This window comes from Spodoptera frugiperda, chromosome 22 (genome assembly GCF_023101765.2).
Source record: "Spodoptera frugiperda isolate SF20-4 chromosome 22, AGI-APGP_CSIRO_Sfru_2.0, whole genome shotgun sequence".
Lineage (NCBI taxonomy): Eukaryota > Metazoa > Arthropoda > Insecta > Lepidoptera > Noctuidae > Spodoptera > Spodoptera frugiperda.
In genome coordinates, this window is record NC_064233.1 from 366,856 (window position 1) to 384,138 (window position 17,283).

General features: G+C 37.4%; 1 protein-coding gene across 1 annotated transcript; it reads right to left on the reverse strand.

Moving 5' to 3' along the window:
- Positions 1 to 1,235: 1,235 nt before the first annotated feature.
- On the reverse strand, positions 1,236 to 7,985 carry LOC118280095 (E3 ubiquitin-protein ligase RNF113A). The gene is made up of 7 exons (XM_050702767.1): positions 7,693 to 7,985; positions 6,867 to 7,018; positions 6,080 to 6,232; positions 5,176 to 5,303; positions 4,688 to 4,749; positions 3,939 to 4,116; positions 1,236 to 1,440 (listed from the first exon to the last, which is right to left on the reverse strand). Exons 1-7 carry the CDS (start codon positions 7,784 to 7,786, stop codon positions 1,260 to 1,262), a joined length of 948 nt encoding a protein of 315 aa, XP_050558724.1. The 5' UTR covers positions 7,787 to 7,985; the 3' UTR covers positions 1,236 to 1,259.
- Positions 7,986 to 17,283: the final 9,298 nt, after the last annotated feature.

Here is a 17,283-nt window from a genome sequence, read left to right on the forward strand (position 1 = left end):
ATTTAAGTATCTTAAAATCAGGGAGTTGCGGACTACCTAGCGGGTTTACCGGAGCTCCGGTTTGAAAAGCAGGAGTAGGAACGGGGTGGTTTTTAGTCAGTAAGAGTCTGACACTCCCTCTCGCCTCACCTAAGGCGAGAGAAGTTATTGGAAGATTTTCACCCCCAAAAAAAGGCAGACCTAATACGATAAATGTAGTATAAAACTTAAAAAAAAACAAATCATCGATTGCTTATTATCGGGTGATCCGTCTGCTCGTTTACCGGTTTATACCATAAAAAAACTAACATAACGACAATTATAAAAGTGGTCTTTGGCAAGCTTTTAGTTGGGATTCCCTGCTTTAAATAAAATAAGGAATTATAATGAAAAATCGGGGTCGCTCGGAGGTTTAAAAAACACCCGTTTCTCATGCACGAAACCTACCAACGGGTAGCGCCATAGTCACTTTTTCCGACTTACATAAATGATATTTATTTCTGTAAATAGGGTATAAAATAACACTTTTACACGTCAATATTTCAAATAGCTAGATGAGGCCGGCATTTCCTATCCGACTACTCTGAGAAGAAATGCCGAAACAAACTCAGAGGTCATAGTCTCTTTTAATACATAATATGTACTTTCTAAGATTATTTAGACACCACTGACAAACGGTGAAGGAAAGCATCGTGAGGAAACCTGGACTTATAATTTCTAATTATAAGTTTGAAATCGCCAACCCGCATTGAGCAAACGTGGTGTCTAACCCGTTGTATGTCAGAACGCAGATCTACGCAATGTATTTTCTTTTGTCTCATAAACCGACAGACAAGATGTTAATGCTCAAACCTTCTGTGTAAGAAGAGACCTTTAGGCAGAAGTGGCCTCTTATAGGTTGTTGATGTGTAATCTATACTAATATTATAAAGCTGAAGAGTTTGTTTGTTTGATTGTTTGTTTGTTTGAACGCGCTAATCTCAGGAATTACTGGTCCGATTTGAATAATTCTTTTTGTGTTGGATAGCGCATTTATCGAGGAAGGTTATAGGCTATAAATCATCACGCCACGATCAATAGGAACCGAACAGAGCGGGTGAAACCGCGCGGAAGTAGCTAGTTTCTAATACATAATAAGTTTGTTGTAGTGTAGCGTGGTGTTTAATGCTCAAACCTCCGTGTAAGAAGTGGCCTTTGGTCAGCAGTGGCTACTTATAGTCTGTTGATGTGTGTTATAATAAAAAAAACATTAAGAATTTAATTTCAACCATATTTATTAATCAATCGTCATCATCATCCTCATTATCAGGACCCTCATCGTCACTCTGTCTCCGTTGCAGCTTAGCCTCCAATTCTTTAGCCGGGTTGAACATACCGCTCGTCTGCGCGTTACATATGAAACATCGCGTCGTTTTCTTATAGTTCTCCAAAGCGCATTTCTCGCAGAAGTAATGTTTGCATCTGTGAAATGAAATATTTAGAAAATTAGTTTTAATTTCATTGTAAAATATACAATGTGATAGGGGTGAGACTTCTAACCCGTTAAGGCTGAGTGCTACATCTAATTGTATCGACAAAAAGAAAATAACATGGGGGGTTGAACCCCCTCCCCCTAAAAATTATGGCTATTTTAATATATTTTTTTTTTACTTTATGTGATATCAAAGGTTGTATGTGTCGTAGAAACAAAAAAAAAACGACAAATGGTAGCTAATAATCTTAGCTAACTAATTCATTACTCTTTTCATATGTTTGATAATGTTTTGGTGAGAAAAAAATCATTTCTGAATTATTTTTACCGAAAAAATCGCTATTTTTCAATTGGGGTTTCAACCCCCCATATTATTTTTGTCGATAAAATTAGATGTAGTACTCAGCCTTAATGGGTTAGAAGTCCCACCCCTATCACATTGTATAATTTTAAAAACATTGCCCCACCGAAGGACGTTGCACGAGTATTTCTCCAGTATTGTGGGCGCGTTTACAAACATACAAGTTCACATACACATGACACCCAGACCCAAAACAAACAATTTGCGGATCACAGAAAGAGCTGCTCCGTGCGGGAATCGAACCCGGTATCCGTTACGTGGCAGCCAGTTGTCCAGTCATTGCACCAACCGTGCAGTCAATATATAAGGCAAAAGACGTCAATTTCTGAACGTAGACCTCTTCCAATGACTACTGTTTATAAGCCCTAAGTTAGCACGGTCAATATAGACATTTTGACTTTGACATAATTCGCATAGAGCTGAAAATTGCCGTGAAATACATCAGTATAAATAAAAAGTCAACAATGATACATAAAGTAAACATCGTCCCATTTCTGCAAAAAAAAACAGTTTTTTTTTTCTATTTTATCGAAAACGATTTATTGTAAAAATAAATAAAATAAAGATTTATTGTAAAAATTAACTCGGTAGAAATCTACACTTTCGAAAGAGCAAACAGAGCAACTAGAGGACTGACTGACAGACATTTTTAATATTATTATATTTAAATATAAATTGATTTGACGTTCAAAAGTGCCTTCCGGTCTATTTGAAATAAATAAATTTAGACGTTGACTTTGACTTTAAATTCTAGGTATTCTTCTATGTGCAACGTCACGTCTTTTATCTCCGAAGGGGTAGGCAGAGGGCACGTCATGCCGCAATACAATGTACAACCACTTTATACTTTACCCGACCCGGGAATCGAACCCGAGACCCCATGTCGCCCGGCAGTCGCACTTGCGACCACTCGACCAACGAGGCAGTCCTTTCACTTTAAATTCTATGTTATTTTTAACCGACTTCCCAAAAAGGATAAGGTTCTCAATTTGTCAGGTATGTTTTTTTACCCGACTGCGCCAGAAGGATGGTTATGTTTTTCGAGAGAATGTATGTATGTATTAGTATTAGAGTATGTATGTATGTGTTACAGTCAGAGTGATTAAATAGCAATTATTCATAATGACTGGTCATTATGAATAATCATATATAAATGCCAAATTCACTAGACAATGTAATAAATTAATCACTTCATCTGGATATTATTCATAATAGGGAGTCCATGTTAGTCAAAGTAATAATACATGTCTAACTCAAAATGCCACAAGACTTTTACATGTAAAAATAACTTGTAGGAATAAAAATTAATCTTTAAGATCAAAGACTAATTTGTTTTGGCATAAATTTGATTCGTATAACGTTAGTAGGCCTAAAAACTTATGTAGGAAATGGTGGTAGAGAACTTGTACATAATTCCGATCAAACTAATTTGCTATAGTTTCTGTAACAATTAAATAATAATGTTGGTTAAAAATTTAATATGCTATGCAACAAAAGTTAGTGATAGAACCGAATTGCTACAAAACCGACTCCACGTAGTCTTGTTTGTCCTACCCCTAGAATGTAATTTAAAATCGCGTAGGCGCGTAGGAGCGACGCGGCCCACGGGCTGAGGAGCAGGAGGCTGCTAGCGAGCCACCGTGGCTGAGGCTGGCCGGCGAAGCCGGCCAACAAGTCGAAGCTGCGGTGGTGAGCAAAAGCCGTCTGCGACGATTAGCTCGCGTGGGGCCGCCGGAGGCCTGCAGCGCCGGACCCATGACAGAAACCCTACCTGCTGCATGCTGCATGTTTGTATGCATGCTGCTCGTTTTATTACATTATCCAAGTCTTCGACGATAGTATATAAAATCGCTAGTTAATGTGATTAATTTGGTAACATTTATCACTTTATCTAAATTGAGTAGACATTATATATAATTGCTAGACAGTATATATAATATCAAGATTTATTACTTTGGCTGTAACATATGTATTATTCTAGAAAGCTATTTATAATGTCTTCATATTTAGAATGGGTCCCGACTGCTTCAATCAGGTACGAAGCCTTTCTTGTTTTACGGAAACGCAGTCGGGTTTTTTAGTTTTTTAAATTAGTTATTTTTATTTCTATATGAAACCAAAACTCACTTAGTGACAACAGGATCAGTAAAGCTGTTCCTGCATATGAAGCAGCGGAAAGGCAGTTCATCATCGCTGTCTACTTCATAGTCGGAGTCTCCGGCCGGCGCCGCGCCCTCCGTCTCCTCGCGCTCCAGCTGCCAGCCGTGCTTGTAGTCCGAGCGGTCGTGGAGGAACTTGCACGAGTCTGGAATGTTTTATAGGAGGTGTATTAGAAGCTGGTCTCATTATAGGGTCGACTTTCTTCGTTCTTGGCGTCATATTTTAAAGGGGCTTTTTTAAAAGGACAAAATAAATAGTCTGTTCACTATTTACTGGGCTAGTGTACACCTGCTTAGAAATAAGAAATAGACTCCAGTATTTAGTTTTTCAGTATTTTTATCTTATCTTGTTTTGTTTACTAACAAATTACTAACACCTTTGTTATTTTTCTTTATTTTTGTGTGTACTACTAACAACCCTACTAATGCTATTTTTTGTAAAGTTTATGGACTTACGTCTGAAATAAAGTTATTGATTAAAACGTTGCCCCACACTGGGATTTTCCCCTGTGTCGTGGGCTGCGCTCACAAACATACGGGGTTCAATTCTGGCACGGAGCACTTCTTTGTGTGATCCACAAATAGTTGTTTGGATCTGGGTGTCAGGTGCATGTGAAATTATATATTTGTAAACGCACCCACGACACAGGAGAAAATTACAGTGTGAGGCAACTTTAAAAAAATACATAATTATTTATAATTACTAGTACTACTTACCTCCAAAACCGCAGAAGCCAGTCTCCTTGTAATCCTTACAAATATCTGGTTGGTAGTCCCATCTGAAATTAGAAACATATCACAATTATTAAACTTTTACATTGAGTAGGTACAGCAGTCAATAGTCAATAGTTCGACCTTACTGTGAAATTTTATTAGATTTTCAACAATATTGTTGACTATCTCGTTGGTCGAGTGGTCGCATGTGCGACTGCCGGACAAGAGGTCTCGGGTTCGATTCCCGGGTTGGGCAAAGTATTACTGGTTTTTCTTTCGGATTTTTGATAATTTCACAGTGCTTGCACGGAGTTCGGAACTGTGCCCAGTATATGGCAATAGGCTCACCGCTATTACACGACTTATAACATAAATGGTGAAAAGTGGGTGTACATTGTACAGTAGCATTACATGCCGTAATGTGCACCTCTGTCTACCCCTTCGAGGTTAAAAAGCGTGACGTTGTTGTGGTTTTACCCAAGAAATCTCACCTGACAGTAGCCCTCAAATTAGCAGGTGCCCTAATAGGCCCCTTCCTAACGAGTCCCGAGCTGGCATTACCCGCCGCCGTGTCCCGCTTCTTGTAATATTGCGCGTAGTTATTCATGCCGCGGTATACCTGTAATGATGAGATGATGGTAAGCTGGTTATTGAGGTCGGGTTGTGGATGGGTGGCAATACAATAGGGTAGAAATGAATTGAATGAAGATGAATTTTAATGGTATAAGCCAGCAAACGAACAGACGGATCACCTGATAGTAAGACTGGTTTTATAGCTGTTAGCAGCGCGCGTTTTGCTGTAATACGAGATTGGTACCGCGCGTTTTGCTTCTGTATACAACAGCGCGCGTTTACTCAACAGCGTCGTTCAAGCGCATGAAACGTAACCACTACCCCGAACAAATCAGAACGCGCGCGCTTCAGCCGCGTTGTCGTAGCTATAAAATCAGCCTAAGGAATCGCCGCCGCTCATGGACACCCGAAACACCTGAAGCATTTCAAGTGCGTTGCCAGCCATTTGGGGGTTGGGAATTTCAAGGTTATTGGGGAAACAGGGATTGGTATATTAGGAAGAGAGGTAATTGGGTCCCCGGTAACTCCACACACCGCGGTGCTTCACGTCGGTTTCCTGCTAGTGGTATCAGTAGGTCGAGCCGGTCCAGCAGTGTGCCGAAACATGGCTGTTCCACACTTAAAAGTTTCCTTGGGCGGCGATGGTGGCTTACCATCACATCCATCTGCTTGTATTAGCAACCTAATCACATACCTTCCGGAGCTGCGGACTACCTAGCGGGTTTACCGGGGCTCCGCCTCGAAAAGCAGGAGAAGGAACGGGGTGGTTTTTAGTCAGTAATCACATACCTTATCATAATAATGATGATTTTAATGGCATACCTTATCATCAGCCTGTCCCTGCAACTCCTCGTTGATCTTCTGAGCCTTCTCGAAGATGGCCTGCGCGTCCCGGTCGTGTTCCGTGTCCAGCTCATAGGTGGCGGTGGCGTTCTCTCGCTGTTGTTGCACTGACAGTGTGGTGCGCTGTTTTAGCTGGAATCGGGAGATGGGTTGATTAGTATTGGCTGTGTAGAGTCGGTAAAGTAAGTAAAGTACAATCTTTATTAATGATTCAAAGATGCAAAATTATTGTGAATAAAAAATATGATGTTACATTATAGTTGCTCTTTTTATTTCTTTTAAATTACCTGGTTAATGTTTTTTACGCAATTATTTAATCTTTACTCAATCCATAATTGAAAACATTATCAAAAGTCAAAGTCCCGCCTTCTCCTTCTGGGTCTGCTGCGATGTCTGTTGATGTGAAGTGGGCACCACTCAGTTGCGAGTTTTGCCCTCACATATGGCAGATGTGACCAGCCCAGTTCCATAGCAAGCTTGCCTTTTTTTTAACGATGCCATACACTAGGATTTTCTCCAGTGTCGTGAGTGCATTTACAGACATACAAGTTGACATACTCATAATACCGAGACCCAAAACAACAATTTGTGGATCACATAAATATTTCTTCGTGCAGGACCAAATCCGCTACATGTTTAAGTGGTAGCTGGTTGCACAGCCACCGCGCCAATCGTGCAGTCAGCCTTTGATTGATATTACATTACAAATAAAAATAAAGGTATAATCTACTTAGTTATAAATACTACACAAGTTATAGAAACTCACTTTCTCCTCATCACTGCTATCACTTGCAGCGTCATCTATCTCCGGCTTGGACTTCTTGGGACCTCCTGTGCTCTGTATGTTGGGGTTACTCTTCTGTGGTCTTTTCGTAGGCAGCACCACGGTCTGCTCGTCCGAATCTGAACTGTTTTTCTCTGGAATTTGTAATTAATTATTACTTATTAATAAACACTGGGCTGACACTGGTGTATCTCTCTAACTGTGCCATCAAATAATGTTTGTTTTGATTATTACTTTGACTCCTTTGGTGTTGCGTGTTGTGTATCCGTTTACCATCAGGTGATTCATCTGCACGTTCTCTCTCTCGTCTTCAGTTTATTCCATAAATATACTATTAAAGTATGGTTGAGGGAGAAGAATTTCTACATGGTATATTACACATCTAAAAAGCAGGAACACTTTTGATGTTCTGTCGGGTAGACAGTAAGAAATAATGAAATTAATTTTATATAATTTTCACACTGAATGTATGGCATTATTATAATTTAAGACAACAGAGTTTGCATGTTACATTATTATGACAAGTAATTTGTACTAACTACAGCAATCCGCTTAAGAACTAAAATGTACTAACAATTTACTACTAATTTACTAATAATTTGAATTTGAATTTGAGGGAAGATATAACACACTAATATTATTTTCGTAATCATAAATTGATGCTGAGATACCATTTCAAGTAGTTGCCATTATAGAAATCACTTATTTTTAAAACTAAGAGTCACCAACATAACCTCAAAATGAACGATCGATTACACAATATTTAAGACATTTATACACATTTTATACACTTAATTATATACTTTACCATCAGAACTAGATGTTTTACGTTTCCTGCCGCCTCTGTTCTTGAGATTTCTCTTCTTAAACGTAGAAGGAACTTCGACTTCTACATCAGACATTTTGATTTAATTTAAACTTAAGTTTAACACTTTATATAAGGAAATAACTACGTTGTACACTTAAAACATTGCTTATAGAAGTTTAATTTGTATTTTTTCACTAAGTACTATGAGGTAGTTTGTAGTTTTTCAGCTATTTTTGTGATTTGTTTACAAACTTCAGTTTTTCACAGCGCGTGACGTCAAACAGAAACGTCAACGCAACGAATAGTGAAGTGGTAGTAGTGGCGTTATACGAATCGATAATATTCGTTTTGAATCGATTATATTACGTTTGATTTTTAAATTGTAAATTAAAATGTTGAGTAATAATTGTAACTTTATTGAAGATATATTAATTTACCTCGAAATAGCCAGTAATAGATATTTGTGTGTAACAGCAAAACATCATTAATGCAGTTAAAAATATTATGTTGGTGCTAGGTACTCTAAATAAATAAATTATCTACTACGCCACACTTAAAAATGTAAGGTTTTAATAAATACATTGAAATACTAACAGGTCAATGAATTAAGTTGTATTAGTATCAAGTGTTGATTATAAAATCGATTATTCAATAGACAATATCGATTATGAAAAATTTTTTTCTTTCACAACACTACAGCGTTGACATTTTGGTTGTTCGGATACATTATCTAAAAATGTAACAACAAGTACAATTTTTAGGGCTTGTATAATTATTTCTACATTTTTTTTTTTGTAATTTTATTGTGATAGGTTCTACGTTACTTATTTGCATAATAGTTAAATATAAGCTTCAGTCGCTTCAGATTCCATAAAATCACTTTGAACAAAAAAAATCACTTTTTTAAAAAAAAATATGTTTTATTATTTATTTTCACTAGTTTCTTCAGCGCATATCGCCCTCTTTGTAAAAATGATAAAATTATACGATTTATGAACACAAAAAAAACAAATAGGTACCTACTTGTTATGACTTTAATTTTACAAATATCAAAATAGCCAATCACGTTGACTCAGGAAAGCGAAGACCAAAGTCCAAACATTTAGGTAAATCCTCAAAGATAGACAGTCATACTTACTGCGCGTTACCTAAATCGTAAAGGAGGTTTGTTGACATAATAGCAGACTGGACTACTTTATCACCATATTACATACCTTTTTTTAGGACGGGGGACAACTTTATAAAGCGCCTAGCTTTTTGGGGAGAAAGACTAGGTAGTGTGTGATTTTTATCAAAAACAAGTTATAAAAACTCACTTTTCAAAACCACACCGTGGGTACCTATAGACTTACGGTGACACGACTAAAGGACCACACATCTGACAGAGATCGGGCAGCAGCGCTCTCTGATATAGCTGAACCTTTATACTGTGATTTTTAACCCACCTATCAAGCCTGAAGATTGTGGTAAACCCTACTTATGTAAAGGAGGCTCATAGTCTAGCAGTAAACTGTAATTTTTCTTGACGGTTAAGTGATCCAATAGCTTCTCCCGCCTTAAGTGAGGCGACAGGGAGTGTCAGACTCTTACGACTAAACTTATTTAATGTTAATGCTGTTGGTCCTCCAAATATTAAATAAATAAATAAATAAATAAATAAACACCACCCGTTCCTACTCCTGCTTTTCGAATCAGAGCCCCGGTAACCCGCTAGGCAGTCCGCAGCTTCGGGGTAAACTGTCAACAACTGTTGATTTTGATGAGAAAATTAAAAGAAAGAGCTTCAATAGGTAAACAAAAGAGGTGTGTCGCACATATTTATAATAATTATCGCAATGTACCTAACTCCGCAATAATGTAATCAATTAATTATCTGTTATCTTGGAAAAATAACAGCGCCCATGATAAATATTAGCTCAGTCGCCAAGGTGAGGATTTTATTTACGTTTTATAATCATTCAGCCTTAAGTAGCTCGTCAACGGATCCTATTCTGTCTTTATGCGGATTATAACCTAATAGATTTTTTTTTTTTGAGGTGGCAAAATCATCCAATGTCTTCTTCCGCCTTGGGCGAAGCGAGAGCCACTCTTACTAACTAAAAACCATCCCGTAAGTCAAAGACTTAGGGGATTACTGGATTAGCAATTTGAAGTGGCAGTAGGTGGGGACTTAGCCTGGAGAAATGACTGTAACTACTTATGTGTATTTCTCAGGAAGCACTTATATAATGTAAACTAGAACGATGTATGATAAGCTAAGACATTTCTGGTTTTAGACTTAGCTATCCTAGATAATCTAGGATAGCTAAGACTGGGAAGGAAGTCAGCTGTTGAAAATGATTATTATGATAAAAAATTACAGTAATCGAGCATATGGATTACCTGGTGGTAAGCAATCGCCGCCGCCCATGGGCACTCGAAACATTAGAGACGTTACAAGTGTGTTGCCGGCGTTTTGTTTAGGAATTTAGGGTTGTTGGGGAATCGAGTATTGGGAAGATTTGGAAGCGGGGTAATTGGGCCTCCGGTAACCTCACTTACACAACGCAAGCGTTGTTTCATGTCGGTTTTCTGTGAGGCCGTGGTATCACCCCGGTGTCCGCACGTGCCTCAAAGAGCCATCAGACTATCACAGATGGGGCCCAGTAGGGCTGATGCCTGATCCCGAGCTGCGGACTACCTAGCTAGTTACCAGGGCTCCGGCTCGAAAAGCAGAAGGCACAGGGTTAGTCAGTAAGAGTCTGACACTCCCTCTCGCTTCGCCCAAGGCGGGAGAAGTAATTGGAAGATTTTACCCCCTCAAAAAAAAAAAATCACCGCGGTGTAGCTATCTACCGGTAAACCCACTAGGCAGTCCGCAGCTCCGGAAAATAACATGTTATGATCAATAGGTACTACGATAGGTGTATAGGCACCGATAATCGACAATCAAACCTTTTTAATAATATGTAAAAAAATAAGATAAATATCTTAGATTCTCATAGATGTGATTGTCGATAATTTCTTATTGACACTTAAATTAAAAGACTGATTACCTATTGATGAATTATTGCTAATTTTATTGATTTTAATCAATCAAAATATCAAGACTGTCTTTCTAGAATGGAATGGGTAGAGAATAGGTAAAATAATATTTTTTTTTAAAGACGTTGCCCCACATTAGAAATTCCAAACATTACAAACACATAAATTAACATACACATGACACCCAGAGCCGAAACAACAATTTGTGGATCACACAAAGAGTTGTTCCGTGCGGGAATCGAACCCGCTACACGTTGCACGCCAGCCAGGTGCAGCCACCGCGCCAATTGGAACCGTGCAGTCAAATTAGGTTATACGGCGGTTATTCAGTGGCATTGCTTCGTAGTTTTTGCCGCGGGTTCTCAAATAGTTTCAAACTACATTAAGGCCCATAATGAGAGTCAAGGTGGCGGGTGTACCTGTAATTTGGTCATAATTTCGTTCCGATGGAATTACAGTTTCTTTAAACCTAGGTAATAAGTAGTACATTTTATCCGGAGCTGCGGACTACCTAGCAGCTGCTACCCAGCAGACGGGACTACTTAAAATATATGCACATACATATAAACATTCACATTTATAACAGTATATACGATATTACATAAGTTACTAAATATAAAATTATCAAAATTAGAGGTCGTTGCCTCTTTTTGAAAGTCGCATCGTTTGACATATTGTAGGTATCTGACAATCATACGGATATCAGAACCATCACACTAAAAGCCGGAATGATCAAACATGGAATCGAACACGTAATAATGTTACGTTAATGTATTTCAAGATAATTGGGTACCTAGATGACTAATTTTTATTTTAATGTCCGTCTTGTAGGTTATTTTAAAATATTAGACACGTAGTTGTTATTTGATTACAGAAATAACTACTTTCGAATGTATATTGATTTGAAATATCGCGTGACGTCAGTTCTAGGTACATTTTATACGTAGAAATGACGTATTCGCTTCCACTCCTAAACTTTGATTCGTTTTAACTAAGTTATAATTATCTTATATGACAAAATAAAATTAAAAATGTGTGAAATATTTTTTCATTACCCAAATGAGAGACTAAATAGATTTTTAAATTTCGTGTCCCGACATCATCCTTATTCTTTAAATCTATACTAATATACTAATACTAATATACTAATTACTAATACTAATTACTAATTTACTAATTTACTAATATTTACTAATAATATTATAAAGCTGAAGAGTTTGTTTGTTTGAACGCGCTAATCTCCGGAACTACTGGTCTGATTTTAATAATTATTTTTGTGTTGGATAGTGCATTTATCGAGGAAGGCTATAGGCTATAAAACATCACGCTATGACCAATAGGAGCCGAGCAGAGCGGGTGAAACCGTGCGGAAGTAGCTAGTTTTATATATTTTCCATTTCAGTTTTACCAGAATTTCCTGCCTAAAGTATTAGGTAGGTAGGTAGGTGGAAAATTTTAAGCTTACTCTTCCCAATATCTTATTAAGTAAAATGGTCGTGCGTCTTCATGGAATAAGCCGGTAAACGAGCTAATGGATCATCTTATGGTAAGCAATCGTCGCCGCCCATGGAGTCCTGTAACACAGGGGTTAAATAATAGTTAAAAGATAAGAGTACCAGCGAGCGATTTCTTACCATTAGGTGACCTATCTCCTTCTTGGTCATCCTATCCCATTAAACACTATGGTCGAACAGGGTCAGTTGTGCCGAAGTGTGGCTCTCCCACGTATATTTATGTTGTAAAAGGAATATTTCGACACCAGCAATTTATACTACGCTAACTCAAAAAAGCGTACTTTACAGTAGAGGCGTTTAAAGGGAAAAACGTGATAACTTTTACATTAATTAAGATACTTTTTTGAAATTTGGTATGCTTAATATTTAATTTATTCATTGTAATATCTCATATTTATATTTCCTTAATTATTTCTATTTTTTGATTTAGCGCAAGTTAGCCGTATATAAACGTAATTCATCAAAAAAAATTACATCTTATACACGTCTAACTAATGTTAGCGTAGTGTAGTACGGGACATCGTAGTGCATGATCAAACATCTGATGCATATTTCAATATTTTTATAAAGAACATGTACTTACTTACAAAAAGAATAGTCAACGTACCATTAATAAACGAATTAATACGTTAACACATAAGTATTTACTATGTGAAAGTCGCTAAGTAGTTCATTTTACAGACGAACAAGAAGTATACACACGAACGCACTAAACTACGCTAACTATGAGTTAGCGCAGTGTGTGCACTGATTTTGAACAAAGTGATCCCCGCGCACACTCCGCTAATAATAGTTGGCGTAATATAAATCGAGTGATTTCAAAAAGTACCTTTACTTAGCGTTTTATAAGATTTGTAACTTTCTTATTTTTGCATATTTCTTCTCAATTTTTTTATGACGTATGTAAAAACACATTTTAAGCAACTTGGCATAAAAAAACGTTTTTACCAAATTTCGAGTTAGCGTATTATAAATTGCTGGTGTCGATTTTGACTTATCTTTACCCATTCCCTCAATAGACACGAGGAGAATGTTTTTCTTCGAATGTGTGGTCGAAACGCGTCACATAAATAACATTGATAATGTTCATATCACATGTTTGTTCGACCGCTTATTTCTAGATTTCTAGTACATCTAAATGAGATTAATTTATTATATTATAGTTGAGAAGCTGAAAAGAAAAGAGAGAAGATCCGATGGACAAGTGTGGGAGAGCCATGCTTCGGCACTGCTGGGCCGGCTCGACCGAAGTGATACCATGGCCTCACAGAAAACCGACGTGAAACAATGCTTGCGAGTCATCTGATTACCAGTTACCAGACCCATGTAATAGGAGGTGAGCCTATTGCCATATACTGGGCACAATTCCAGACACCGTGCTACTACTGAGATATTTTCGAAAAGCCGAAAAAACCCAGTAGTACTTTGTCCGACCCGGGAATCGAACCCGAGACCCCTTGACCAGCAGTCGCAGTCTCAATTGCATTGGTTTTAAGATTACTAGGTCTCTTTCAAAAATGTTTAGTCTCTTAGTCCCATTTAGTATTAGCATTTAATATTTTAGTTTTAAGTAAAATTTCCGTGGTGCTTGGCGACTGGGCTTCTCCCAGTTGTGCAGTCTCTTTTGTGCCTTAAGGCTTAAGTCATTCTGTCTCCTGCATTAAATTCACCGAGGGAAGTGGAAATTATCGATTTTTTTTCTTCTCCTCTAATAACATCTTCTGATTTGTTTCGTTGCGGGATCCAAGACAGTCATTCATTTCCCTGGGACGCGCCGGACTTCAGTGTTCCGGTGTTTTCATGTTTGTATCTACTGTAGATCCTGGCTTACAGGAGTTGCAGCGGTATGGGAGGTTGTGGCGGGCTTGTCCCATACAAAAAAAAAGTCTCTTAGTCGGGTATACGACACCCGCGGGTAGAGTAGACAATGTGACTAATATATTTCACTCTCATTCTTCTTTATGTATTATCCTTGCACTAAAACAAACATCAACATTATGTTAATTATATCTAATTTAGGAGTCAAAATAATTCACAAAACGTACGAATTGTCTTACTCACCTATTTTAAAAGCATGCCTTGTGAATTTCAATTACAAAAATTTAGCTATCGAACTACAAAAAGACATAAGTACCATACATTTTCCATACATATAAGACTTTTTAACAATTCTCAACAAAATATAGTATACTACTTTTTCGTCGTTTCAACTAAATTGCAAAAGGTCCTATGTGTATAGTATTTTTGGTAAAGGATAAGACGTTTTCGTGTTTTCGGCGATTTTATTCCGGTTTTCGAAAATGGTATACCACTTTTTCGATGGAACACAGCTTAGGTACGAAATGTCGTATGTGTATATGAATTTGTTCGTAAACTATGATGTTTTTCTTTTAAAATTGGGCAAGTTATTTGAAAGTGTTACTGATTTACTTATATTTGCTTTCTTTTGATACGAGGGGACAATATTTATAATGTTTTGCTGGGATTTCTTAATCTTTGGTATGTGGACTTTCTAGTACATATTGGTTCCACATTTATAATAGGGATGATGACTGGGTCAAAAATAAATGATTACAGCTTTTCAATACAATGAAATATTCAAAAATAATAATTACTCACATTCATACATTTGATGAACTACTTAGTTTTCGATTTTTTTAGCTAAATTTCTAGAAATATAATAGAGTATTTCATACAAAGGTCATAGAAAATATTGTTTTTGACGTTTTGAAAAAAATATTAAATTTGACTAGTAGGAAACTAGCCTATTCTTGTGTTTTCTGGATGGCCTCAAAAACGAGGAACCGCAATAAACTGGGACCGCGGTCCCAATGAACTGATTGTCGTGGTGGCCCGGAGGTTTAAGACGTCCGCTTTTCATGCATGAGGACGTCCGCTTTTTCAGAGTTATATGTACTTTCTAAGATTCTTTAGACATCATTGACAAAATGATGTGGTGAAGGTGAAGGAAATCTGGGCTTATAATTTCTAATTATAAGTTTGAAATCGCCAACCCGCATTGAGTAAGCGTGGTGATTAATGCTCAAATGTTCCGCGCGAGAAGACGCCTTTGGTCAACAGTAGCCACTTATAGACTGTTGAAGCTAAATATTTTTGTCTAACCCTTTAAAGATAACAGGAGTGATATGAACAGAAAAGCGACGCACTATATGTAATTATTTGTATGTCGACATTTAACCTTACCCGACCCGCGAATCGAATCCAGTTCGAAGCTGTATAATATATCTGCTGACAACCTATTTCGTAAGTCTGTTATTAAGCTGCTGTATGTCATAGGGCATGTATAATGTCATAGGTGGACTATAATCAGTGACTCGGAATATTATTGCAATATTTAGAATGAATATAAATAGGGTAACTACCTAGTGTTTGTAATTATCTAGATTTGTATTTAATGACTGAATCGTATTCATTATTTCGGACTCCTTTTTTAGGAGGGAAAATCATCTAATGACTTCTCCCGCCTTGGATAAGGCGCCAGCAGAGCTGATGCCGACCCGGAGCTGCGAACTGCTTAGCGGGTCAACGGGGCTCTGGCTCAAAAAGCAAGAGTAGGAACGGGGTGGTTTTTAGTCAGTAAGAATCTGACACTCCCTCTCGCCTCGCCCAAAGCGGGAGAAGTCATTGGATGATATTTTCCCCTCAAAAAAGCAACCTATAAGTGGCTACTGCTGACCAAAGGCCTCTTCTCACACAGATACGGTTTAAGCATTAATTCCCACGCTTGCTCAATGCGGGTTGGTGATTTCAAACTTATAATCAGAAATGATGTGCTCAGGAACAGTATTATCATGCTCGAATATTTTCGAATCCAACGTAACGTCACGCCTTTTATCCCCAAAGGGGTAGGCAGAGGTGCACATTATGTAATGCCGCTATACAATGTACACCCACTTTTCACCATTTGTGTTATAAGTCGCATGTTATAGGAGGAGAGCCTATACCAATAAATCTAATGAGTTACATAATCCAGTTACGTCTTAACACCAATCAGTGTGTAATGATGAAATGTTTACTAAAGAACTATTTTTCACGTGGCATTCTCCATTTTAGGACTAGTCTTAATAGTCGTTACTAGTAAGGTACTCTAGTTATCTAACAACACCGCTAGCATTCGAGGGACTTCTTAGTATAGAAGGCATTCCATTAAATTAGTTATAAGTACTGTATGGTTTCTCCAACATTCTCCTTTTTAGGATAAGTCTAAATGTGTTAGTCATCTAACATGACAAAATTGCTGTGCCTATGAGACTTCTGTGGTCTGAAATTAATGCTACCTGTTTGGTAAAAATCAAAATAAATACGGTACTGTTATACTTTTCTCAGGATTTTTTATTGGGACAAACTCGCCACAACCTCCCAAACCGCTGCAACTCCTGTGCACCAGGATCTGCAGTAGATACAAACATGAAAACACCGGAACACTGAAGTCCGGCGCGTCCCAGAGACATGAATGACTGTATTGGATCCCGTAACGAAATAAATCAGAAGATATTGTTTGAGGAGAAGGAAAGGAAACGATAATTTCTTAAACTTTTTTCTGGATGTGCACCTCTGCTTACCCCTTCGGGGATAAAAGGACGTGACTTTGCATGTTGCACTTTTTTCAGGAACCACACTACCTATTGGTAAAGACTGCACTAAAAACTGTCTCTTATTTTTTTATCTCATTCATACATACGAATAGATTGATAAGGATATTAAATAATTCACGTGTAGGTTATTTTAATTAATAACTGCCTCGTTGGTCGAGGGAAGTCCCTATGATTAAAAATGAATTCTATCTAAACATTTTTGACAATAGTGAAGAGATTAGAAAAACACATTTAATCACACATAACATTATAAATGTCCAAAACTTTGTTTGAATGTTTGTCCGTTCAATCACGCTGAAACTACTAAAGGGATTTTGATGAAATATAACTTTTTATACAGACAGGAATAGCATTAAATGCATTAGCTGACTTGGTGGATAGTATACCTAAATTATGCTTCGCAAAACTAATCATGGTATATTCAAAAATCTAAGGAT